At 42.8% G+C, this 26,640-nt stretch overlaps 1 protein-coding gene across 2 annotated transcripts in view; it reads left to right on the forward strand.

Moving 5' to 3' along the window:
- The window catches only part of TMEM132C (transmembrane protein 132C), a 369,933-nt gene that overhangs the window by 181,304 nt on the left and 161,989 nt on the right, over positions 1–26,640 (forward strand). For both annotated transcript variants that reach the window (XM_061602881.1, XM_061602882.1), the window contains one exon: positions 22,256–22,402. In XM_061602881.1, the coding sequence (XP_061458865.1) occupies positions 22,256–22,402 (147 nt within the window). The remainder of the gene's footprint in view (positions 1–22,255; positions 22,403–26,640) is intronic.

Below are 26,640 nucleotides of genomic sequence, written 5' to 3' on the forward strand. Positions count from 1 at the left end.
GCCAATTAATTCTAGTTTTGGCCCCATCCTCCTTCCAGCTGAGGTCTGCAAGGGCAACACTGAGATTAAGGAGGAGGAAGCTGACAGCCAGGGCCACCTCTGGGACTGGTTGTAAGTAAGGAGACAGGCAAGATGAGAGCTGGTAGAGGACAGACTGAAGTTGGTGGGGCAGTGTCCCATCTTTCCAAACAGAGCAGCCTCCATTGGATGAGTGAGAAATTTGGTTTGGTTTGCATTTTAATGCCAATCTACCTAATTCACACTTCCTGAAAAAACAGCACATGAACCAAAATGGAGCTATCCTTCAGAATTTGCACTTCTCTGAATGATGTGAGGCTGTTCTTCAATCTAACAAGGGCAAATTGTGTATATTTGGAGAAAGTGTGCATACAAAGGTCACATCCACAGCATACATTTAAAGCATACTTATCCAGAGCTTGGAAAAGTTACTTTTTTGAACTACAATTCCCATCAGCCCAATCCAGTGGCCATGCTGGCTGGGGCTGATGGGAGTTGTAGTTCAAAAAAAGTAACTTTTCCAAGCTCTGCACTTATACCACTTCATGGTTTCCCTCAAGTAATCCTGGGATCAGCAGTTTGTTAAGGGTGCTCTGTGAAGGATCTCCCAACAACCCTTAACAAACTCCAGGATTATTTGGAGGAGGCCATAACTGTTAAAGTAGTATAGGAGTGCTTTAAATGTATGCTGTTGGTGTCACTAAATGCAGGATATTAGTGAAAATCATCCTAAAATGTATTACAGGCATACCTTGCTTTAACATACGCAATGGGACCGGAGCGTGTATGTAAAGTGAAAATGTACTTAAAGTGAAGCAATTATCTATGCATGTACTGCACTGCAATCGCCACTAGATGGAAGCGGCATCATGCCATTAAGTGTCCATTATTGTGAAGCGCGTACGTTAAAGTGGGGTATGGTGGCATATTATGGAGCATGTACTTTATAGCGAGGCGACTTTAAGTGAAGCAACTTTAAGTGGGGTATGCCTGTATATTGTTTGCAAAACATGTATATTAGCCAAAAATGCATACAAAAATGTGTATATCAGGAGAAATGCATACAAAATGCATTTAACAGTCAGTCCCTCTTCTCAGGGAACTCTGGTAATTGTAGCTCTGTGAGAGGAAAAGGGTTCTTTCTTAACAACTCCCAGCACCATTAACGAAGTACAGTTCCCAGGATTGTTTGGGGGGAGCCATGCACATTTGAAGTGGTACGATACTGCTTTAAATCTGAGATGCAGATGGGCCCCCAATGGGGGAACCTTGGGACTGTGCCTTCTCTTTCAACCCAACCTACCCAAGCAAGTTAAAAATGTGGTCAGGGACAGAGCTTGGAAGTAACTCGTTACAAGTAACGAATTACTTGTAATTCATTACTTTTTTGAGTAACGAGTGGGTAATTCCTTTACATTTTGATTGTAATAGAACTAGGAGTAATTTTACTACTTTTGTGGAGTAATTGTAACATTTCCAAAATTACTTTTGGGCATTACTTGGGGGGGAGCAGGGGAAGTCTTCTGCTCCTCTGATTTGTGGATGAAAATCATGTTCCTCATGAGAGAGAGAGAGAGAATGAATACTGTGTTTGCACTTGGCGACTGTGCTGCATTTGCAGTATTTTAACTTTTTTGTATCTCAGGGGAAAATGTTTGCTTGAGTGAGTGTCCCTTAGTTGGGGGCAGGGCAGGCTCTGGGAGGTGGTTAAGTGAGAGAGATTATGCTGGCTGGCTGAGGGGGGGAGGGGTTGCACTTGGTTTGATGTGCAAAGATCTGAGCTGTGGTCTCAGCCTCCCTCCCCACCACCCTTACCAGCAGAGATACCACCATTGCTATCTTATGAATAAAAATAATTATTCTACTACCTCTGTATGTGTGTGTTTATTTTTAATGTTGTTTTAGGCTACTTAGATGTGCAGCAGCCAAGGCCAGCACCTTGTAGGTGTTTTTTAAAAAGTAACTGAAATGTAATTGTAGTGATTACTTTGGAGGAAAAGTAAAGTAATCAGTTACTTTCAGAGCAATTGCAATTGTAACGGTAATTACTACTTTTTTGGGCCATGTAACTAAAACTGTAATTTATTATTTTTTAAAAGTAACCTTCCAAGCTCTGGTCAGGGAATAGCTATCTATAGTTCCTTGCGTTCCTTGGAGGAAAGGTGGGATGCAAATGCAGCAAACAGCTGACGTACATCTATGGATGGAAGGATCTGTCAGTATTGGATCTCTTAGTTTCTCATTTTACCAATCTTAATTCCAGTCTTCCACATTTCTGCAGCAATTTGTGCTTTTTTCAATCGTCCTGGAAGTTCTTCAGCGTTTTAGTGTTATTTGCTCCCGATAAACACATTTTTATACAGTTTTGACACATGTACATATTTTGCAAGCAGTGTAATGCAATTTTGTATTTTATGTTTCATTAAGATTTTCATTTTTGTGCACACTTTATCCTAATGCGTGCATTTTTGTAAACATTGGTTGGTTGGAGATCTGCACCGCAAAATTCAGATAAGTGCAAAATTCAAAGGATGGTTATGTTTCAGTTCTTGTGTTGTTTTGGAAAGTGCACGTTTGATAGATTCAGCTTTAAATGTGAACTGAATAGAATTTCTCCCCCATCCGTAAAGGTAAAGGTTCCCTGCACTTATAATGCGAGTCGTTTCCGACTCTTAGGGTGACTTCTTGCAACGTTTACTAGGCAGACTTTATATATGGGGTGGGATTGCCAGTTCCTTCCCCGGCCTTTCTTTACCCCCCAGCGTATGCCGGGTACTCATTTTACCGACCACAGTCCAATTGTAAATACATACAGAGTCAGGATTGGAGCTGCTGTACCTTGTGCCTTACAAAAATGAAAGCCAGGCCAAGGAAGCTCACATTCTGTTGCTAAAAATAGATTGGGTCATTTGGCATGCATGTTGTTAATTTGCATAATTTCTCTTGATAGCCAGATGTAGGGCTTTGGTTCCACTCTGGTCTTTGAGCATCATGTGCAACTCTCCCCTAGAGACTGTGGCATCCTTTAGTGCATTGAAATGCATTCCATCCGTATTGTGTATGCCACGTCAGTTGTTCTGGTGCTTTCCCATAGACTAAACTCTCTTGCTATGGCAGCAGCCTGTGGATCCCGAAGCCAGGTGCACGCTCATGCCGAGATCCTGCCACGTGCGATTGCATTTTTGCGGCATCCCGCTGAAACAACATGATATGAATCACTGTAGTTAGGAGGCTAAACTGATGCTAGAGGAATCAAAACTACTTCAGGGGTGAGGGGGAAGACAGGGAGCTGAAAGATGATTCTGTACAGAAGGCAAGAAGGTTGATGTGATGTAAAGTGTTAACCATCTTTAAAGAGCTTAGCAGAAGGTCATAGAAACATACAATATGTAACACTGAGCAGAAATCGAGCTCAAAATTTCATAGTCCCACTCGCAGGTGACACATTTTTTGTGAATGGGAATTAGGGATGGAGGAGAAAATCTATGTAGTGCTATGGATGGGGGGAGGGAAATTTGATTCAGTTTGCATTTAAAGCTGAATTTATCAAATTCACCCTTTTGGAAACAATATGATAACTGAAGCACAGCCATCCTTTGACATTTGCACTTATCTGAAGTTTGCAATGTAGTTCTCCAACCAAACAATGTTTACAAAAATGCATATATTAGGGGAAAGTCTGCACAAAATGAATTTATTGGTGAAACTAAGATGTATTTTAGGTAAAAGTGCATACAACAATGTATCAGGAGAAATTTGTACTAAAATGCTGAAGAATTTTGATGAGGATTTTTTTTAAAAATCACAAATTGATGCACAAATGTGGAGAGCTTAATTTAAATTATGAAAAATGAGAAACTGAAAGAACCGAAAGTGACAGGTTATTCCATCCCCATTCAGTGTGCATTCAAAGACAAACCTACCTTATTCACGGAGGGAGAGAGGGCTATGAAAAGTGTGTTGCCTGAGGGTCATCTAAAACCTAGGGCTGGCTCTAGAGGCCTCTCTTCAGTCCTCTCACCATCATGTGGATGGAAGGTGAGTTCCAGGAAGATGGCCTTTCCATTTGTCCCCCCTCCTCAGATCTGTCACAACTCACCAAGAAAGGCATACCTGGGCTCTATCACTGCTTGTTTTTAGATGGGCCATGGAGACTTGGTGTTGTATGTGACTAACTTGGGTTCATTAATGTCAATGGGTTTACTCTGAGTAGACCCATGGAGGTTAGTGGTCCTCAGCTAATCATGTCTATCAATTTCAATGGGTCTACTCTGAGCAGGACTAGCTTTGGATACAACTCAGTGTTTTATTTCACAGGAGATTACATCCCCATTGTCTCTTAAAATCTAAATCAAAAAGTTCTAAATTGTTTTCATCTGTTGTTGATGAAAGTGTGTTTCATCCATTTTTGTCATGACCCCAAATGTCCGGCAGCCATCAAGAGACAGAGTTGCAGGTTGCAGAGTTTCCAGCTAAGGAGCCAGACCAGGTTCAGGGCTCGGAGGCTGCTGCTGGGATTGGGAGTTCCCTGAGCCTGACAGACAAGAACTCACAGAACACCCTCCTGTAGCATCAAGGCCTATACAGCCAGAGTCAGGACTCTCATGGGTCCCTTCCCCAAAGGAAATGAATGCCTCAACTGGAGCTCAGTGCTCCAGTAGCGTAGGGAGCGCCCCTGGCAGGGAGTGATGGGGCACAGAAGGAAACTCAGCTCCTCAAGAGGGTGAAGTCTGGGAAAGGTTATCTTGTGGGGCGGAGAAGAACCTATAAAAGGCTCAGTTGGCTTTTAACTGTTGTTGGAGCAAGTTGCTTGCTTGGAGCTATCCGTGGTCCTGAAACTCCTGAAAAGCCTAGCTCTGCGGGTGACCAGACCAGGATAAGTTTTAGTATGTTGTTGGTATTGTTGTTATTATTACTGCTGCTACTATTTCTACTACTACTATTACTTTGCTGTTGTTTTACTGTTGTAAGCCATCCCGAATACATCTGTAGAAAAGCAGAGTTTAAAAAATCAGTTGATAATATTAATAATTGATAATATTAATATTGATAATCAGAAAATAATAGGAAAGACAGATCCCTAGATTTGGGAGCCAGCTAAGAAGAGAAATGTGTATATACATGTTTGAGTGTTAGACTGAAGTTTGCCTCTCATTTTAATCCAGAAAAAAATGAGCCTCGTCAAATGTGAAGGCGACATAGCCATACGTTCGTGAGGATTTGAAACTTTTTAAAAAATGAATATTCTAATTAGGATTCTGGTTTCTAAAGAAAATAGGTTTTTCTACAATGCACCTACACACAGTCCTAGATGTATTTAAGGAAGAGTACAAATCCAAGGGATGGGAAGATCTAATAAAAAGTGTGTGATTCAACTACAATTGAAATTTAAAACAATAGAGAAAATGTGGAGCAAGAGCTGTTTTTATTTGTTTTGTTCTTAGATTCTGCTTTGGTTTACGTTAGAGAGCGCAAGTGTTTTCCCTAGACTCAGACCAATTGGATGCTGTGAGCACAGGAGAAGCGCCTGTCTTAATGCATGACTGAGCATGTGTTCTGGTTAAGTGTGCATGCTCAATAAAGCAAGGAACACAGAGGGACAAAAAAGCAAATGCAAAGGAGGGGAAGCATAGATGTCCAGGTGGTGAAGCAGAAAACAAAGGTAGAAAAAAGTCAAGCAAAGAGAGCACCAGTCATAACAGAAAAATGTGAGGATGAATTTATTTACTTTTGCAGGTAGTGTTAAGCTGAAAGTACTCATTTGTAAATATTTTTCGCTGTGGAAAGAGTGACTCCTTTTTCAGCAGTTTTTTAAAATAATTCTCTCTCCCCCCCCCTTATTCAGGAAACATTGTCCTCACTCCAAATTGACTCAATTTACTTTCAGTGATATTAGCATGTAGCCAAATCTGACTGGCTACATTTGGTTGTTGTTACGTGCCTTCAAGTCGATTACGACTTATGGCGACCCTATGAATCAGCAATATCTAACAGCATCTGTTATAAACCAGCCTGTTCAGATCTTGTAAGTTCAGGTCTGTGGCTTCCTTTATGGAATCAATCCATCGCTTGTTTGGTCTTCCTCTTTTTCTACTCCCTTCTGTTTTTCCCAACATTATTGTCTTTTCTAGTGAATCATGTCTTCTCATTATGTGCCCAAAGTATGATAGCCTCAGTTTCATCATTTTAGCTTCTAGTGATAGTTCTGGTTTAATTTGTTCTAACACCCAATTATTTGTCTTTTTTTGCAGTCCATGGTATGCACAAAGCTCTCCAACACCACATCTTGAATGAGTTGATTTTTCTCTTATCCACTTTTTTCACAGTCCAAGTTTTATACATACATACAAAGAGATTGGGAATACCATGGTCTGAATGATCCTGACTTTAGTGTTCAGTGATACATTTTTGCATTTGAGGACCTTTTCTAGTTCTCTCATAGCTGCCCTCCCCAGTCCTAGCCTTCTTCTGATTTCTTGACTATTGTCTCCATTTTGGTTAATGACTGTGCCGAGGTATTGATAATCCTTGACAAGTTCAATGTCCTCATTGTCAACTTTAAAGATTGGCTACATGCTGTCATGATATTCTGATCTCTCATCTGGATTCCCCATATTACTGCTTCAAAAAGTGTTGTTACTCCAGATTGACTAAGTTTGCTTTCAGTGACATAGTCACTCAGTCACATCTAATTCTCAATGTAATATATGTGACATCAGCCTATTTGCTATATGTTGGCTGAGACCACCACTTTGCCTCTTCTAGGAAGCATCAGCTGCAATAATTAGAAGGAAATGTGATTCCGAATCAGCAGTAAAAGAGGAAATACTTGCAATTAACAGGGTTGAAAACACTGAATATACTCACTGAGGTGGTCACCGATTTCAGGCTGCAAGTGGGGGAGTCACATAGTTAAATGCTCCTCCATTAAAAAAAAAAAAACCCTGTACATGTCAGGGAGAAAGCTAGGCTAGAATCCTTTCCCCTGGTATCTAGTATTTACATGCAAGGATTGTTGTGTTATGAAATGCATTCAGTCATATGATTCCCGCCTGCAATCTAACATAAAAAAAACAACAATTGGGGATCACATAGTGAACAAGTTGATGCCACAAAACTACATAGTCAATCATATCTCATTAGGCAATGACACTGCTGTAGATAAACTAAGCCAACTAAGAGTGAGAGCAATATTTCCTGGATGAGTCACATATGTAATACCAGCTAACTGGGAATCAAATAGTGAATGGGATTACATTGTTCACAAAACTACATAGCCCATCAATTTTGGCTATGTCCTGCTATCACTGAAGTCAAAGGAAGCCATTGTTGAATAAAGGCAATGCTTCCTGAATAGGCTTGAGTGAAAACAGAAGGACTCACTGTCAAGACTGAAGAACAACAGAATGGGGGTTTATTTGAGGGCAGTAGTAGAAGATAATAGCTTCCTGGTATCTTCAAAGGGCATAAATTGAGGGTTTTCTGGTTCATGATAGAAAATGCTCTGTGATAAAGTGCCCCCTCTTTAAATTCCTTAAAGTTCACTCTAACCGTGATCAAGCACTGCTTGGAGCTGAGTATTATCATTATTATGCTGCCCTGGGCTCCTACTGGAAGGAAGGATGGGATATAAATCTAATTAATTAATTAATGTCCCTTTCTTCACAAATGCAACCCAAAGTGACTTACAACCACATTAAAACGCTGAAACTAATCATAACAAACCAATTTTAAAACGCCTCTAAGAACATATAAAGGTAAAGGTGTCCCTGCACTTGTAGTGCAAGTCATTTCAGACTCTTAGGGTGACGTCTTGCGATGTTTACTAGGCAGACCGTATATATGGGGTGGGATTGCCAGTTCCTTCCCCGATAAAAGGTCTTACAAAACCTGCCACACTAAAAGAGACCACAAATACCTAAAGACCTTCAAATTAAGGACCAAACGCCCAGGTAAAAAGGAAGGTTTTAGATACTGATGGTGCCAGGGGTGCCTCCCTGAGGAGAGCACGGAGCCACAATGGAGAAGGCCTATTTTCATGTTGCCACCCTATTTTCTGCACAGAAAGTTATTATACACCAGCTATTGTAAGTAAAAAAAAAATTATATAGAGATTCATCATGTATGGTTTTAATGTATATGCTTATTAATGCAGTTTATCCCTGCTATTTTATTATATTTGCAGCCCCTGATGAAGGCCTATATATAGTGGCTGAAACGCGTTGGGCTATTGAAAAAAAATTTTTTTTCTAGCATCTTGGGGTTCCCCCCCCTTTTTTTTTCTTTTTTCTGGTTTTGGATGCTATCCACTTTCATCTGTTTGTCACCCTCCACACCTCCCTAAGAGGGGCACGTGGAGACGGAGCCGCTGACAGATGGGTAGAAAGGATCCATTTTTATCGGGCTGAGGGCCAGACTCTTAGCTTTCATTTTAAAGTAAGTTTCTAAGTGCTCTGGAACAAAGGTTATGCACCAAAATGTGAGCTCCCTCCCCACAATTTCTGTGAAATGAGCTAGTTGGCTGCTCCAGTCCCTGCTCTTTCAGGTTTTTAGCCGATTAATGTAGAGCTACAGTTGACAAGGGATTTGTTGAACACCATGCAATAGCCAGAAACCCTTGCAAGTGCTGAATAGAGCTGCCTTTTCCTGCTTGTCTCTACATGTTAATGGTGTTCATGTGCACATCGTGTGAGTTGAGTAAGCTTATAAACTTTCAGCAGCAACATGTGTGCCTGCCTGCTTACATTTCTGTCTCTGTGCACATCCAGCATGAGGTCCTGAAAATCAAAGAAGCACACAGAGGGCAGCAGGAGTTTAGTAGGCATGTGCAGTAAACAATTTCAGTGGTGATGATAATAAAAGGGTACATACAGGGTTTTTAAAAATTATTTACACAAAAATCATATTATACTTTTTATCTTACCAAATATTTTTGAACAGAAATAAAAAATGTATATGCAGATTATGAAGTCATTAAAATGTGTTATATTTTTCTAAATATAAGGAGTCATGCAAGTTTAAATTTTCCAGGGCTGCTGAACAGGGCAGTTTATTTCTTTAAGTCATAGCCTGTTTTAAAACTTTCCCAATATGAGGCTTTAATCCTATATTCACTTTTTCTGGGATTAAAGCTGCAATCCTCATCGCATTACCTGAGAGTAAAACCCCACTGAATTCAATAGGACTTACTTGTGAGTAGACATAGTTAGGATTGTTCTGTAAATCAATGGGATTTATGTGTAGACATAGCATAGGATTGTGTTGTTAATTCTTCTCTTTCCCCCCCTCCAATTCTATTTTTAAGGCAATTAGGTAGGGCTTATTTAGGTGTCGATGCTGTTATTTGGCAGAAAACTAATACTGATTTTTTTTAAAAAAAAAGTTCTGCAATGACCAATAAACTATTATATGGGGTATATGTATTTTTATATCTCCTGTATGTGTTTATCGAATCTTTCCAACAAATAGATGGAGATGCTTGATTTAATTCTCTTTTTATTAGAGTGATGCTTACGTCCAAAGCAGTGCGCTTCATAAACCTGTCTACTCTAGCTCACTACCTTCCCTAACTAAGCTACCTGGATATTCTCTGCAGCGTGTGGGGAGAGTTGAATCAGCACTGGAGTCTGGGCGGGCACCTGCTTAAGTAGGGAAGGTCTTCACCCATAACCAACGGCTCCTCCAAAGTTCCACCCTCTCAAGGACCCTTTTCTCACACCGTCTCACGTGGGGTGAGGGGGGCTAGCCTCTGCTGGCCCATCTGACAGCGGGGCTTCGATAGGCGATGGCTCAACTTCAGGAAGCGGGTTGGCTGGGAAGCTTTTGAAGTGCCAGGTGGGGATTCCTGTGGGGGCATGGTTGGCGCATGTGAGGGGTCGCTTCCCAATGGTTCAGGTGGGGGGTTCGCAGGTGGAGCAGGAACTGCCTTGATGGGGGGGCTGGCTGATGGAGTCTGCAGGCTGACTGCGCTCTCCCTTCCTTCAACGCTCCCAGGAACCTCATCCTCATCTGACTCCTCTCCCTCTCCCTGAGCTAACTCCTGCAGCGCCTGGGGCACAACATTATGGTGTACCGAGCCCAGGAAATCCTGTTGGCACCCCTAGCCTCAAATTAAGAATTCAGGGGTCAGATTTGTTCAACTGGAGAAGTGAGGTATTGGGGTCCTGAGCTGCATAAGGCTTTAGAGGTCAAAACCAGCACTTTGAATTGATCCTGGAAAGTAATTGGTAGCCAGTGCAGTTGTGCCAGAATTAGTGGTAGATGTTCCAACCATCCTGCCTCATTCCAAATTCTGGCTGCCGAATTCTGCAGCAGCTGAATTTCTGAACCATCTTGAAAGACAGCCCCACATATAACACATGGCAGTAATCTAACTTAGAGGTTACCAGAGCATGAACAATAGATGTTAGGCTGTTCCTGTCCAGATAATAGTGCAGCTAGGCCACCAGTCAAAGCTAATGGAAGGCACTCTGTGCCACCAAGGCCACCTGAGCCTCACATAAGTGTAATGAATCCAGAAATACCCCCAAGCTATGTACCTGCTCTTCAGAGGGAGTGTAACCCATCCAGGGCAGAGGTATGCTTCATTCCCAAATAAATCCAGATGGGACGAGCTAAAGATGCAAGGCTGACTATTACAGATCAATCAGGTCAAAGTGGCTGCCTAGGACACCACTGCACAGAGGACAGTGCTTCCGTAGCAGGAGAAGCAAACAATGAAGACATTGTCTTTCCATGGAGTTTTGGCCGGCATGTTTCAGTGGGAGAAGGGAGAAGGGGTTGGGAATCTGTGGCCCTCCAGATGTGTTGGACCACAACTCCCATGAGTCTATGCCAGTATGGTCAATGGGCAGGGATGATAGGAGATGGAGGCCAGCAACATCTGGATGGTCAAAGGTTGTCCATCCCTGATGTAGCGACAGAATGATACAATGGCAGGGCTAATAAGGTGAGTCTAGTTGGCACTGAACAACCGGTGGTACCCTTCTAAGAGAAGAACATTTTGCACTGACTCTATCCATCTATGCTGACCATTGGAGCTAGTGTGGCAGGAAGGGGCTTCCTTTCCCAGCTGAGCCTGGCTTAAGCAACAAGGTCTTCCTGACTCCTGGTGTGTTTCTGACACTCAGCTTAGCATTCTGTCCTAGTTCCTGGGGAAAGGCCATAGCTCAGTGGCAGAGCATCTGCCGCACATGCAGAAGGTCCCTGATTTGGTCCCTGGCATCACCAGGTAGGGGTAGGAGAGACTCTTAACACTCTGGAGAGCCACTACCAGTCTGTGTAGACATTAATGAGCTAGATGGACCAGCGGACTGACTCGGTATAAAGCAGCTTCCTGTGTTCCTGGTTTGGCCTCTGGTCCTGACTTGCTCTTTGGCCTGGACTCCTGGCTTGTTCCTTGATCTTGTCTCCTGATGTGTAGGTACATAGGAAGCTGTCTTATACCAACTCAGGGCCATGGCTCAGTGGTAGAGCACCTGCTTTGCATGCAGAAGGCCCTAAGTTTAATCCCTGACATCTCCAAGTAGGTCCAAGAGAGACCCATGTCTGGAACGCTGGAGAGCTGTTGCCAGTTAGTGTAGATAGCACTAAGCGAGATGGAGCAATGGTATAAGGCAGCTTCCTGTGGTCTATCTAGCTCAGTATTGTCTACATTGACTGGCAGCAGCTCTTCAGGGTTTCAGACAGAGACCCTTATCCCAGCCCTACCTGGACATACCAGGGGTTGAACATGGAACCTTCTGCATGCAAAGCAGATGCTCTACCACTGAGTTACAGCCCTCCCCTGAGCTATGGCTTTCCTGGTTTGTCTCTTGACCATGCCTTGCTCTTTGGTTCTGAGCACTGGCCTGTCTCATGGCTCCTGGTTCCTGGCTTCTGCCTCTTCGGTCACTTCAAATTGCTACCTATGATACATAGGGCAGATGTTGTTCAGGCCCAGTAATAATAATGATCTTCATGGGGTGGGTGAGTTGTGTGATGGTATGCACTGGTACAGGGTGTCAGCATCTCTTTTTTAGCTGCCCATGACTATAACACTTTTATGAAGATATGAGTGCCAGCACTTCATTTTTACCCAAAAAAAGCACTGATCACTGTTGCTGTAATAACACTTCATGTATAGTTCTTTAAGCATTCAAAGCACATCCTGACATCAACCCTGTAAGGTAGGCCTATACTGTTGCCCCCACTTTATGGGAAGCTGAAGTGGAAAGATTTGGGTTGAAATCAATGTCCATTATCCTCTAGCTGTGATTTGTAGATCGAAGCACGCCATTCTGGCAGGGTAAAATTCCCTCCCCTGAAAAAACAAACAGATTTTGTGGTTATTATTCTTTTTGGTGCCATCACTGCCCTTGGATATTGCAGTTTCCTTCTTTCTGGATTAGGCATATGAGTGATCTCACCCAAGAAAGGATAATGCAGTGAACTGGATGATGCCACAGTGCGTTGTGGCCAATCAGAGTTGGCTGCATGGTGGTGTCAGTGAGGGTAAGTGAGAGCAAGTGTTTACCAAGAAGATTTTTTTTTTTTGCAAGAAGTGAAGAAAAAGTGCTGGGGGGGGGAGAAGTTGATTTTCAACACTGTAAAAAATTGTGCCAAACACTACTGTCAGTCATTTTGGCCAAGATCCAGTACAATTCATTTTTCACTCTCAGATGCAGAGATGCAGACAGTTAGTATTAATTTCTGTCCTGCAGCCAGTGCTGGATCTTGAAACACCAGTACAATGTAGCAAGTGTCCTTACTCAAGGGGTAGGGGAAACAAAAATAAACTGAGGTACTGACAGAGAGCAGCCCAAAGGGGGCAGTGTTTATCAAGTTGAAGTGCAAATCTGTTTAAAACTTGCTTTCTACAGTAAAGTTTTATGACATAATTGAACATTTGTCTACAATGTTTCTGCTGTCTGTATATGTTTCTATCATATTTATACCCCACCTTCTGCCCCAGGTTCAGAGTGGCTTTAACCGATTCAAAGTCACATCACTATCCCCAAAAGAGCTCATTAACTAAGTAGCAGGTATGATTGACTTAGGCAATCAAAGGAGAGAGAGTAAAGTAAAGGTGGTGGTGGTGGGTAACATTGGGCTGTATCCAACATTCTCTGCCACTAATGCAAGTGCTCTTGCACTAGCAGATGGGTGACTTTTAATGTTGTGCAACAGAGGAATCCAACACAACAGTTGCACTAAGCAGAAACTCATTGTGCAACAGATTGTGCAATCTTTACTGCAATATATCCACACTTTCATATATATTCTTATATATCAAGATGGTACGCAACATATAAAAATAAACTCAGCAAAAGGTAACCCTAAAAAATTATAAGGAATCAGGTGGTCCTTAAGGTACTAAGAGCACAGAAGAAAAGGAAAATGTGGAAGCCACATTAGCAAAGCTGGTCCCTTCCTTCCAGGGTCCATGAGAACCGTAGTTTCTTATTTCTTCCAAATCTCCCACACTGACAACATTCAGACTGCTTCTCTTAAAAGTGTGATGATACAAATAATAAATATGATTAATTTCTTCCCATCCACCCATCCCATTTGTTTCCTGCCCAAATTCAAATCTGCTAGTTCTCCCTGTAGCTTCCAGCTTCCACCTAAACAGGTACGTGTGGGGTTCTCACAAGAGCAACTTGGTGATCCATCAAAGACCTCCAGAAACATACAGGGACATGTTTCCAAAAAACAGTGTGACCTCATTATACAGCCATGAGAGTGGCTGTATATTATAGCCAGCAGGGATTTTTCGCATTCTACAATGTTAAATTGAAAATACCCCCATGCCATTCTGATGCTTCCCATAAGCTCATTTCAAAACAAAACCTTACAAAACGTATAGTCGTGAACTCAGAAATGCTGCGTAACAACCCTCTAATTTTTCATGGTGATACACAAAACAGAGAGAATAGAGAGTTCAAAGTCGAAAAAGAAATACCAGACCCCTTTTTCTGTCAGAGTTCTCATTTGTTGAAATTCATTAAAAATCAGCAATGTTCACAGAGTACCTGTAATCCTATTACTCATCTTGCCCCATACTCTGCCCTTCATCTTCTGCGGTTCAAAAGTTTAAAAAATGCCTGGCTGATTTTTAATTAATTTAAGAAATTTAGCATTGAAGTCTATCATAACATTGGTCATGCTCAGTAAAAACCAACCGTCAGTGTTCTAAAAGCAAGACTCAGTGTTGCTTGGCTAATCAGGGGGCCATACTCATGCCAGACCTTTATTTCACTTTAGACAGTGATGGCTTCCCCCAAAGAATCCTGGGAAGTGTAGTTTGTGAAGGATGCTGAGACACCTATTTCCCTGACAGAGCTCCAGTGACCAGAGTGGTTTAATAATCAGCTGCTCTGATTGAAGGTCTGTGAGGGGAATAGGGCGTCTCCTAGCAACTCTCAGCACCCTTCACTAACTACACTTCCCAGGATTCTTTGGGGGAAGCCATGACTGCTAAAGTGAAATAAAGGTCTGGTGTGGATGTGGCCAGGAACAGCTTTGCTTTAACTTTGGGTGGGAGGCATGAAAAAGCATGATACTGTTGGCAGTGTTTTCCTTTTGGAAAGGAAAGCAGCTTCCACTCTGCCCAGTGCCCAACCACCCAATCTCTTCCCCTCCCCCTCTCTCCCCCTACCCTTCCTGCTCTCCCCTCCCTCCCTCTTCCCCTCCCTCCCCTCCGCCAGGTCAGTTTCACCTATCCTAAGTATGGTTGCAGAGGAGTAAATTCCATTGAACTCAAAAAGCATGCAAATGATTAAACCTGCCCTCCCCTCCTCCTTCCTATCCCTAACCTCTTGTCCCTTCCCTCCCGCTTCCTTTGCCCCACTCTCCCCATTCCCCATCCCCTTCAACATCCTTCCTCCCCCTCCCCTCCCCCCCTGGTCAGTTTTACCTATCCTAACCATGATTTCACGGGAGTAAATCCCATTGAATTCAATAAGCATGCAAAAGATCAGACTTCCCTTTCCCCTGCTTCCCTTCCTCCTCCCTTCTTCTGCCCCTTCCCTCTTCCTTCCTCCCCCCCCCAGCATCAGTTTTACATATGCTAAGCATGATTGCACGGGAGTAAATCCCACTCAATAAGCATGCAAATGATCAAACCTGCCCTCACCCTCCTGCCTGCTCCCAACCCCCTACTCCCCTCCCTCCTCCTTCCCTCCCCATCCCCTGTGGTTAGTTTCATCTATCCTAAGCATGATTGTAGGGAAATAAATCTCATTGAACTAAACAAGCATGCAAATGATCAATCCATTCTCTGCAAACTTGCACAGGATCCCATTTCTTACCTCCCAGATTAAAAAGCAGAGAAATTCACTAATAGGCAAAAAAACCTTGCAGTTTAAGAACATACCTATGGCCAACAGATATTTCTATCAAACTTTAACAAGCAGGGAAACTGGGCAGTGATAGTGAATGCACCAGGGGAGCAGGAGATCTGACCTCCTCTCTGAGATATTGTACTGCCCTACAAATTGGTCAAAATGCAAACTCAATTTGGGTTGGTCTTTCACAGTCCAATCCACTTCCTGTGTAGCTTGGAAGTATTTCCTAACATTTGCCTGAGTATATGGTGAGTAGTGGCAACACCTGCAATCAACACAAATAACATAAACAAGACATGTACTGTGCTGATCTTGTTTTAGCAGGGAGGAAGCAACAATATTAAAACAGTTGATATAGTTCAGATAGTCACTTTAAATATGTTTGATTTACTTTGCAATTTTAGTGAAGTTTCCTATAGTAAATCATTTTCTTTTGCTTCTGTTTCTGTGAATATGTGAAGTACAGCAACACTGTGCAAAACTAAAACAACTCCAGAAACAATTGTGGAATAATGGCACAGACTGTTCTGCAGAATAGTTTCCAGTGGGCATCAGGAGTGTTTCAGTTTGAACAAGATAAAACAGTGGGAGGTGAAACATATTCCAGCAAAATTCTAGGTGTGCTCTACATCAAACTACAGTTTCAGATTGCTGCTATTCAATGTAGACAACACTGACCTAGATGGATCAATGGTCTGACTCAGTATGAGGCAGCTTCCTGTGCTCCTGTGACAGGGACATGGTTTGGTAGTCAGAGAGGAAGCCTTTGTAATGTAACACAAAGGCTTGGACCTATTTCATTTCCTAGCCTAATTCTACCTCATCAGTTGACCTTGTTATATACAACTGAGGAAGGGAAAGAGAGCTACTGGGGGCAGTGAGTGCGGCAGATGATAACTCCGCATATTTATTTAGAAGCTTCAGTCTTTGGGGTATTCCACCCGTCTGCCCATTCCAGCACTAAGTGCCATGGCTGCATTGATTTTCCCTTACTCTGGATAACCTGCTTTACTCCAGGACTCTCCCTGCCTTTGAAAGGCCATTAGATAATGTGTGTGTAAAAAGAGAGGCTGCTTTTTCCAATGTCTGATACAGTGGTTAATTAACAAAATGGCTTTGTCGATGGCGTTGTTCATCTCCCTTGCCCTTCCCCCCTCCCTCTTTTGTCCTCCCGTCCTGGATGCTACTAACCTTGTCCAGAGAAAACACCCTCCATCATAAACAGCAAAGCTGGCTTGCCTCTCTGCTGTGCTTCATGGTGGAAAGAGCCATCTCTGACTCCTGGGGAAATTGTAACCCTCAACCAAACTCCAGCTGCTGTGAACTCAATTGCACGTGACAACAGGCCTCTCTGAGGCAGCACACAGGCAGCCAATGTGCAAGATGTCTAGATGGAGAAGAAAATTTCCAGGGGGGAGGAGAATTTATCAGTTTTTTCAGAAGTCAACTTTCCTGTTGAAGAACTTCTTTTGTGGTTGCTGCTGCTGCGCACAATCTTTGAAACCTAAAGAAGAGCCCTAGTGGAGCAGAATAAAAGTACATCTAGTCTGTGGGTAGTCTGTCTTCAAATATGGTGGACTACAACTCCCACCAGCCCCTTAGCCAGCAAGGCTATCCATGGCTGCTAGCCACAACGGCGATGTTCTGTCTCCAGTCAGAGGCAGAATATCCATGAATACCAGATCCTGGGAAACTCAAGTGGGCAGAGTGCTCTTGCACTCCAGTCCTGCTTTTGTGCTTCCCATAGACAGCTGGTTGGCCACTGTGAAAACAGAATTCTGGACAAGGTGGGCCTTAAGGGGATTAGAGAAACTTATTTATTTATTTATTTATTCGATTTATATCCCACCTTTCTCCCAGTAGGAGCCCAGGGCAGCAAACAAAAGCACTAAAAACACTTTAAAAAAATGTACTGCCTTCAAGTCGATCCCGACTTATGGCGACCCTCTGAACAGGGTTTTCATGAGGCTGAGAGGCAGTGACTGGCCCAAGGTCACCCAGCGCGCTTCATGGCTGTGTGGGGATTCGAACCCTGGTCTCCCAGGTCATAGTCCGACACCTTAACCACTACACCACACACCATAAAACCTATAGCTTATTGCTATAGGGCGGTCTAAAAATGTAATAAAATAATAAAAAATGTAATAATAAATAAATAAAAACAGACTTTAAAATATATTAAACAAAACAACCATTAAAAACATATTAAAACAAAACATCTTTAGCAACACTAAAAAGCTTTAAAAACAGGCTTGTTGAAAGAGGAACGTCTTTAGTAGATGCTGAAAAGATAACAGGGATGGTGCCTGTCTAATATTCAAGGGAAGGGAATTCCAAAGGGTAGGTGCCAATACACTAAAGGTCCATTTCCTATGGTGTGCAAAACAGACCTCCTGATAAGATGGTATCTGCACTAGGTCCTCACCTGCAGAGTGCAATGATGGACTGGGTATATAAGGGATAAGACGGTCTTTCAGGTATCCTGGTCCCAAGCTGTATAGGGCTTTGTACACCAAAACTAGAACCTTGAACTTAACCCAGTAACTTACAGGTAGCCAGTGCAATTCTTTCAGCAGCATGGTGACATATTGATGGTACCCTGCCCCAGTGAGCAGTCTCGCCGCCACATTTTGTACCAGCTGCAGTTTTCAGACCAACCTCAAGGGTAGCCACACATAGAGCACATCACAGTAATCCAGCCTGGAGGTTACTAGTGCATGGACAACAGTAGTCAGGCTATCCTGGTCCAAAAATGGCCAAGGCTGTCTTACCAGCCAAAGCTGGTAAAAGGCACTCCTAGCCACTGAGGTCACCTGAGCCTTTAGAGACAAATATGGATCCAGGAGCACCCCCAGACTACAGACCTGCTCTTTCAAAGGGAATACAACCCCATCCAATGCAGGCAACTGACCAGTTATCCATACTCGGGAATCACCAACCTACAGCTTCTCCGTGTTGCTAGGATTCAAACTCAGTTTATTGGCCCTCATCCAGTCCACCACCAAGTCCAGGCACTGGTCCAAGACTTGCATGGCCTCTCCTGATTCAGATATTACAGAGAAGTAGAGCTGGGTATCGTCAGCCTACTACTGACACCTAGCCCCAAATCTCCTGATGACCACTTGCAAGGGTTCATATAGATGTTAAACAGCATGGTACCCTGCGGCACCCCACAGCACAACTGCCAGGGGGCTGAAAGACTGCCCAATGCTATTATCTGAAAATGACCTTGGAGATAGGATTGGAGCCACTGTATAACAGTGCTTCCAATACCCATCTCACCAAGTCAGCCCAGAAGAATACCATGGACAATGGTATCAAAAGCCGCTGAGAGATCAAGTAAGATCCCCCTGTCCTTCTTCCAATAAAGGTCATCCATCAGGTCAACCAAGGCCGATTCAGTCCCATAACCAAGCCTGAACCCAGACTGGAATGGATCAAAATAATCTGTTTCATCCGAGAACACTTGCAATTGCTGCACCCCACAACCCTCTCAATCACCTTCCCTAAGAAGGGGGTATTTGCAATGGTGGGTAATTGTTGCAAACCAATGGGTCCAGGGTGGGCTTTTTCAGGAGCGATCGAATCACCGCCTCTTTCAGGGTGGCTGGAGGAAATTTTCAGGGAAGAATGCAAAAAGACAATACCTCTAGTCAAAAAGAGAAAAACCTCAATGGATGAGTGACAAAACTCTTTAAATGGTTAAAGAGAAAAGGAAAGCAAAAGCAAAGGCAGATAGAAACACGGTTAGAACCCTAAATGCAGCAATACAGCGACTAGTATGCAAGAACAAAGAGAACTCTTACAATATTTGTATAGAAATAGAAGAGAAAAACAGAAAAGGTAGAACAAGAGCCCTATTCCAAAAGATTAGAGAAATTAAACAAATTTAAATCAAGAGTAGGAATGTCGAATAATTCAACAGGGGAACACACTGACTGATTGAGACAAAATAAAAGGAAGATGGAAGCAATACTCTAAAAAACTATATATGTAAGAGAGATGCAAGGATAACAGATTCATTCACAGAGGAATCGTATGATGAAGAACCAGACATTTTAGAATGTGAGGTGAAAACTGCTCTTAAAATACTTGGAAGAAACAAATCACCAGGAATAGACGGCATACCAATAGAGTTGCTACAAGTTACTGAGACTGAATCTGTCCAAATTTTGACAAAAATTCATCAACAAATATGTTGTTATATATGGAAAATGAAACAATGTCCCACAGACTGGAAGCGGTCAATACACATCCCAGTTCCAGAGAAAGGGGATCCCAGGGAATGCAGTATTATTGAACTATTGCCTTAATATCCCATGCAAGTAAAGTAATGCTCAAGATTCTACAACAAAGGTTCTTACAATATACGGAGTGAGAAATGCTACTGTAAGGACAGAATATGGAGAAACCAACGGGTTCCCAATTGGAAAGGGTGTGAGACAGAGGTGTATTTTATCACCCTATTTGTTTAATATGCATCATACGGAAAGCAGGATTGGACCAAGATGAAGGAGGTGTGAAAATTGGAGGGAGAAATACCAATAATTGAAGATACACAGATGATACCATACTATTAGCAGAAACCAGTAATGATTTGAAAGAAATGCTGATGAAAGTAATGACAATAGAAGATTTATGTAACTTTAAAGTTGACAATGAGGACATTGAACTTGTCAAGGATTGTCAATACTTTGGCACAGTCATTAACCAAAATGGAGACAATAGTCAAGAAATTAGAAGAAGGCTAGGACTGGGGAGGGCAGCTATGAGAGAACTAGAAAAGGTCCTCAAATGCAAAGATGTATCGTTGAACACTACAGTCAGGATCATTCAGACCATGATATTCCTGATCTCTCTATGTATGGGTGTGAAAGTTGGACAGTGAAAAAAGTGGACAAGAGAAAAATCAGCTCATTTGAAATGTGGTGTTGGAGGAGACCATGGACAGAGAAAAGAACAAATAATTGGGTGTTAGAACAAATTAAACCAGAACTGTCACTAGAAGCTAAAATGATGAAACTGAGGTTATCCTACTTTGGACCACATCATGAGAAGACATGATTCACTAGGAAAGACAATAATGTTGGGAAAAACAGAAGGGAGTAGAAAAAGAGGAAGGCCAAACAAGAGATGGATTGATTTCATAAAGGAAGCCACAGACCTGAACTTACAAGATCTGAACAGGGTGGTTCATGGCAGATGCTGTTGGAGGTCGCTGTTTCATAGGGTCGCTGTAAGTCGTAATTGACGTGAATGCACATAACAACAACAACAAGGCTATCAAATGACTAGCCACAAAGTCTATGCTGTACCTTCACTGGCCTCTGAATGCCAGTTGGTGGGAATCACAAGTGAGGAAAGTGCTGTTGCACTCAGGTCCTGCTTTTGGGCTTTCCATAGGCAGCTGATTGGCCATAGTGAGAACAGGATGTTGGACAAGATGGGCCACTGGTCTAATCCAGGAGGTTCATGTTCAATTGTTAGGAATCGTAGGAACTAGTTGTTCACAACATCTGGAGGGGCACCATGTTGCCCACCCCTGATCTAGTCTATCAAGGCTGTTTTCTACAGTAGCCAGTCAGTGCTTTCTAAAACTGTACAAGCAGGGCTAGAAGGCAACATCCGTTCCGTGTGTGTGTGTTTTTTAAAAAAACCTCAGCAACTGGTGTTCAGTGACATACTGCTTCTGGACAAATAAGGTTCGACGTAGCTAATAGCCACTGATCAATCTATCCTCTCTGAATTTGTTTAATGTTATTTTAACACAGGAGTGGCTAATCTGTGGCCCTCCAGATGTTGACCCCCCCTCCAATTCCCATCAGTCCCAGCCAGCGTGGCCAGTGGACAGGGATGATGTGAACTGTACTCCAAAAACATGGCCGCACCTATACTTTGAAATTCCCTGTCTGTTAATGTTAGGCAGGCACCATCATTATACTCTTTTAGATACCTGCTGAATTTATTTTTTGTTTTCACAGGCCTTTCCAGATGTATGATTTAGTTACATCTACTCTTACATTTGTTTCCGGTTGTTTTGTTGGGTTTTTAAAGATGTTTTGGCAGATTTTAAATGTTCTGAATATGTTTTTAGTTTATTTTGATTGTATTTTTGTTATAGATGTGTTTGCCATTCTGGGCTCCTTTAAGAGGAAGGGTGAGATATAAATGTCATAAATAAACTAATAAAATAAACAGCTGGAGGGCTGCACCCTTATAAAGCCATTGGATCTGAATTGGCTTAGATATGGGACTGTATGTTTCCTGATTCTTTGGGAAATGGTTTAGCTTTTTTCCCAGCTAATCCAATGAAAGTCACAGGCCATTACCACTATCTAGTCCTGAGCAAGCATGCCACAGAATGCTGATTACTAGGAGTGCTGGATGATTTCTTGAAAACATCTGGTTGGTCACTGTGAAAAGCAGGATGGTGAGCTAGACCGGGACTAACCAATGTGGTGCCTTCTGGGTGTTGCTACATTGTAACTCCTATCATCCCCTGCCAGCATAGCCAATGGCCAGGGATGATGGGAGTTGTAGTCCAGCAACATCTGAAGGGCACCATGTCGGCTACCCCTGGACTAGACAAACCTTGGAATGATCCTGCTCTTTGGCGACAGGGGGGAGTGATGCCATTAAGAATTATCATTTTCTTGCTTTTTATTTTTAGAATTCCTCTTTTCTTGTCACATAGTGCGGAATGCTTCTTTTGTACTCATTAGAAGAGGCATTTCCGGTTCCACATCACACAGACGGGAATGCCTCTACTGACTATTTTTAGAAGAGGCATTCGCCAACCCTTTTCCTTGATCTGATCCAGCAGTACTCTTCTTATATTCCTATATATGTTTGTGTGTGATTCTGAATTGCTATATTATGATTTTGATTATTGCAATTCTCCTTCCCAACAGGGCAAAAGTAAAAAAAGGGGTAAACATCCTGAGTGCAAAGGCAAGTGACCCACGGCAGTGGGATGTGATGCAGGAGGTAGACAATAGCGGAAAACACTCAACCACAACCGTGATGTGTCAAAGAATAATGCAGACTTCAAGGAGCAGGTGAGTGGCGCCATAACTTTGGTACATTGGGCTCTCCTTGTATCTGTTTGATAACCACATAATATATAAAAAGGGTTTAATTCAGACCAAAACCATTTTTTAACAAAGCTAACAGCCTGTTTGGGGGAGGGGCTGGAATTGCAAGGAAAGGTAATTTTCTGGAAGCAAGCTTCTGAGAATCATCTTCACCAACTACTTTGAGTAGTGGGATGCTCACTAGATGGGCCTTTTGTCTGACCTAGCATGGACCTTCTTATGTTTTTAATGGAACTTCAATGTATAGAGGCATTATACCTCTGAATATGAAATGGCTGGAGACAAGCATCCAGAGAGGGCTGTTGCTGTTATGTCTTGCTTTGGAGCTTCCTGAAGGCATCTGCCAGACAAGCAGGAGGAAGGGTTTTCTCCCTTTCTCATAATACTAGAACTTAAGGAGATCCAATGAAGCTGAAGGTTGGAAAATTAAAGGCAGACAAAAAAAAAGAAAGTCCTTTCCACAATGCAGTTAAACTATGGAATTTGCTCCCAGAAGTGATGGCCACCAACGTGGATGGCTTTAGAAAAGGTTAGTAGCCTTATCTACATGAATTTGTCTATGTTCTTCCTCCCCTGTCAGAGGCAGTACACCTTTGAATACCAGCTGTTGGGAATCACAGGTAGGGAGAGTGCTGTTGCCCTCAGGTTCTCTTTGCAGGCTTCCCATAGGCATTTGATTAGCCCCTGGGAGAACAGAGTGCTGGACTAGATGGGCTGTTGGCCTGATCCAGCAGGGCTCTCACACTCTTCTGTGTGAAACAGGATGCTAACTAGATAGATCTTTAGTCTGATCCAAGATAATCTTCTTCCACTCTGGGAAGAGCTTTGCATTGAAATGTTTCAGGACCTTATCAAAAATATTGGGGGGGGGGTCTTCTTCTTCTTCTTGGCATTTCACCATCAGTGAAGGTTCAGTATGTCTCTGCACACATTGCAAACAATGCCTTGCTTTCCCCCTGCCCCAGGGGACCCTGCAATGCCCAGCTCCTCCATTCACAACGCTCATTTATCATAGTGATGATTTTACTGGGGGGGCGGGAAGCATGATTCCAGGTCTGTGAACACACCAGAGCAAAGCTTTTCCATTAGCCACACCTGGAGGAGGAATGGGTTATTTGCCAGTCAGTTGCAAAATCTCTTTGAAGCAGAATATTTCTTTAAAAAACAAAACACACTCAAGCTGTTCCCACCAGGTTTTACAGCAAAAAGAGGCAGGGCTTGGCTAGCATCGGGTGCCCCTGTTTTCAGACGAGAGAGGTGGAGACACACTGGAACCGGCAGAACAGTGGCAGAAATAAGTAGTGGGGAAGAACTATAGTTCAATGGTAAAGCATCTACCTTACATGCAAAAGATCCCAGATTCAATCCTCTGTGTCCAGGTAGGGCTGGGAATCGTTCTGTGCCTGAAACCCCTGGAGAGTTGCTGCAAATCAGAGTAGACAATACTGAGCTAGATGGACTTAGTATAAATCAACTTCCTATGTTTCCTATGGGATGTGTGTGTGTGTGTGTGTGTTAATAGAGAATCCTCTTTCTCTTCAAATGGCTTTACAGAACATTGGTTAGTTTGGCTCAATCGCTCTGACCTTGCATTTCTTGAGAGAGATGTCCTCATCTGGTTGGTCCATCACCTCGCCAATGAGCTCTCCCTCAAATGAAGCACATAAGCTTGTAAGCCATTAGTGTGGGATCATCATGTGAAATATAGCCCCTTTTTGGCACAGGAAGTGGAGTAGAGATTCTGAGACACTCTCTCTCTCTCTCTCTCTCTCTCTTTGTGCCTTTTCCCCTATTCACAAGTGAGGAGAAAGCGAGCTTAATGGTGCATTAGGAAAGCATGTGCCGGGGGAAAAACTTGAAGCCTTTTTTTGCTATGGCATACACTACCATGTAATGTACTGAAGCAGTAATCAGTTCATTTATAGGGCAGTTCTATGGGGTGCAGCTTCTGGGCAAAGGTCTCAAACCTTTTTTCTGCTGCAGATGGTACCTAATTTTGTCCCAGGCTGGGGGTATTGCAAAGCCTTCACTAATGACAGTATACATCCAGATACTGTATATATTTCATCTCAGACTTCTCCTTTCTTGCCATGTGGCCTTATATTTCTTTACCCCTCTGCTATCCTCCCATGGATGCAGGACTGGTGCCAGTAGTGAGTGTCCTCAAGCAGTTGCTGCAGCTCCAGCCCCTAGCAGAACTCTCATAGGGACATAGGAAGCTTCCTTATACCGAGTGAGACCATTGGTCCATCTAGCTCAGTATTGTCTACACTGTCTGGCAGCGGCTCTCCAGGGTTTCAAGCAGGGGTCTCTCCCAGCCCAACTTGGAGATGCCAGGGATTGAAACTGAGACTTTCTGCATGCAACACAGATGCTCTACGACTGAACTATGGCCTTCTTCTCTGGTGCACACCCTCCCTCTAGAGTTGCCAGGCTCAGGGCCTGAGAATGATTCTGTATCTTTAAGAGAAGAGAAAATTTAGCCAAGTGCAGGTTTTCTTGCAACACTGTAATGGGAAAAACCACAAGGTGGAATTCTCCCTTCCCCCTGAACAACTTTTAAAGATACGGAAGACCTCTTGGTTGACAGGCCCAGCCTCCAAGAGGTCTTCTGTCTCTTTAAAAGTTGTGCAGGGGGAAGGGAGAATTCCACTTTGTGGTTTTTCCCATTACAGGGTTGCAAGAACACCTGCACTTGGCTGGATTTTCTCTTCTCTCAAAGATACAGAATCATTCTCAGGCCCTGAGCCTGGCAACCCTACCTCCATACCTCCCTTTTTTCTGTGCTACTTTTCTGGTGCTCCCATAAGCGTGGGGGTGGCTTAATACATTTCCAACAATGTCCTGGAGCACCCTTGATGTGGCATCACTCTGGGACATTCTGGGTATGGATGAAGGAGAAATTTAATTCAGTTGGCATTTGAAGGCAAACCTACATAATTTGCACTTCCCAGAACACTATATAAACTGAAGCACAGCCATCCTTTGATATTCACACTTTTCCAAATTTTGTAATGCAGTTCTCCAGCCAAGTAATGCATACAAAAATGTGTATATACTGAGGAAGAATGTGCAAAAAAAAAGCATATATTAGTGCAAATAACATACAAAAATATCATTCTATTAGGGAGCACTGCTTTCCAAACATGTGTTTTCATCCTGAAAAAAGTACAGAAAGGTATCTGTTGTTTCCTTTCCAACTAGGGTTGTTGGAGATATTTATCTCTTTCAGGTTATTGCTCAGAATTATTCTACATGAAGTTCAAATCAGCCAGCCCTGAACACTTAATGTAGAATTTGTCTGAGCAATAGCCTGCTGAAATAGCTAGCTGGTTAATTATTCAATAAGAAAGTTCTTGTGCAATAGCAAGTTTGCAGTGGTTAATGTTGAAGAAGTTGTGAAATAGTTTCCTAGTAACATTTATTTACACCATTGCGTGTGTATCCAGTCCACCTCTTCCAGGAACCATGCTGTTTCATACAAGCTAGGGTTGCCAGGTTCAATCCCTGAGACTGATCCTGTATCTTTAGGAGAAAAGAAAGTCAGCCAAGTGTGGGTGTTCTTGCAACCCTGTAATGGGAAAAACCACCAGGAGGGATTCTCCCTCCCCCCTGCAGAACTTTCAACGATACAAAAGACCTCTTGGAGGCCGGGCCTGGCAACCAAGAGGTCTTTTGTATCTTTAAAAGTTGTGCAGGGGGAAGGGAGAATTTCGCCTTGTGGTTTTCCCCATTACAGGGTTGCCAGAACACCTGCACTTAGCTGACTTTCTCTTCTCCTAAAAATACAGGATCAGTCTCAGGGATTGAGCCTGGCAACCCTAATACAAGCTCATTCCCAACAGAAATGGTGCTTAAGTGCATGTAGGAGGGACCGGCAACAAAATGTTGCAGTGTATCATCATCTTCTTACAGGAGTTTAGGGTGCCAGCTACCCAGCCATACCCTCTTCTAGGGTACTCTATTCCTCCACTACCCCACCCACATTTTCATTTTTCATTTCCAACAGACACTCAACAAGAACAATCTTAATTTACAGTCAACCGACCACCAATACAGAACACAGTATTAAATATTAAAAGGTAAAACTGCTTGATAGCAGAAACTGTAACAAGCAGGGAACAGTCCAATTAAGTTAATTCCCATTCACGAACTTACAAGGTCTGGTTAAAATGGCTGGGTTCAAGAATTTTGCCACTTGC

This window comes from Rhineura floridana, chromosome 19, assembly GCF_030035675.1.
Source record: "Rhineura floridana isolate rRhiFlo1 chromosome 19, rRhiFlo1.hap2, whole genome shotgun sequence".
NCBI lineage: Eukaryota > Metazoa > Chordata > Lepidosauria > Squamata > Rhineuridae > Rhineura > Rhineura floridana.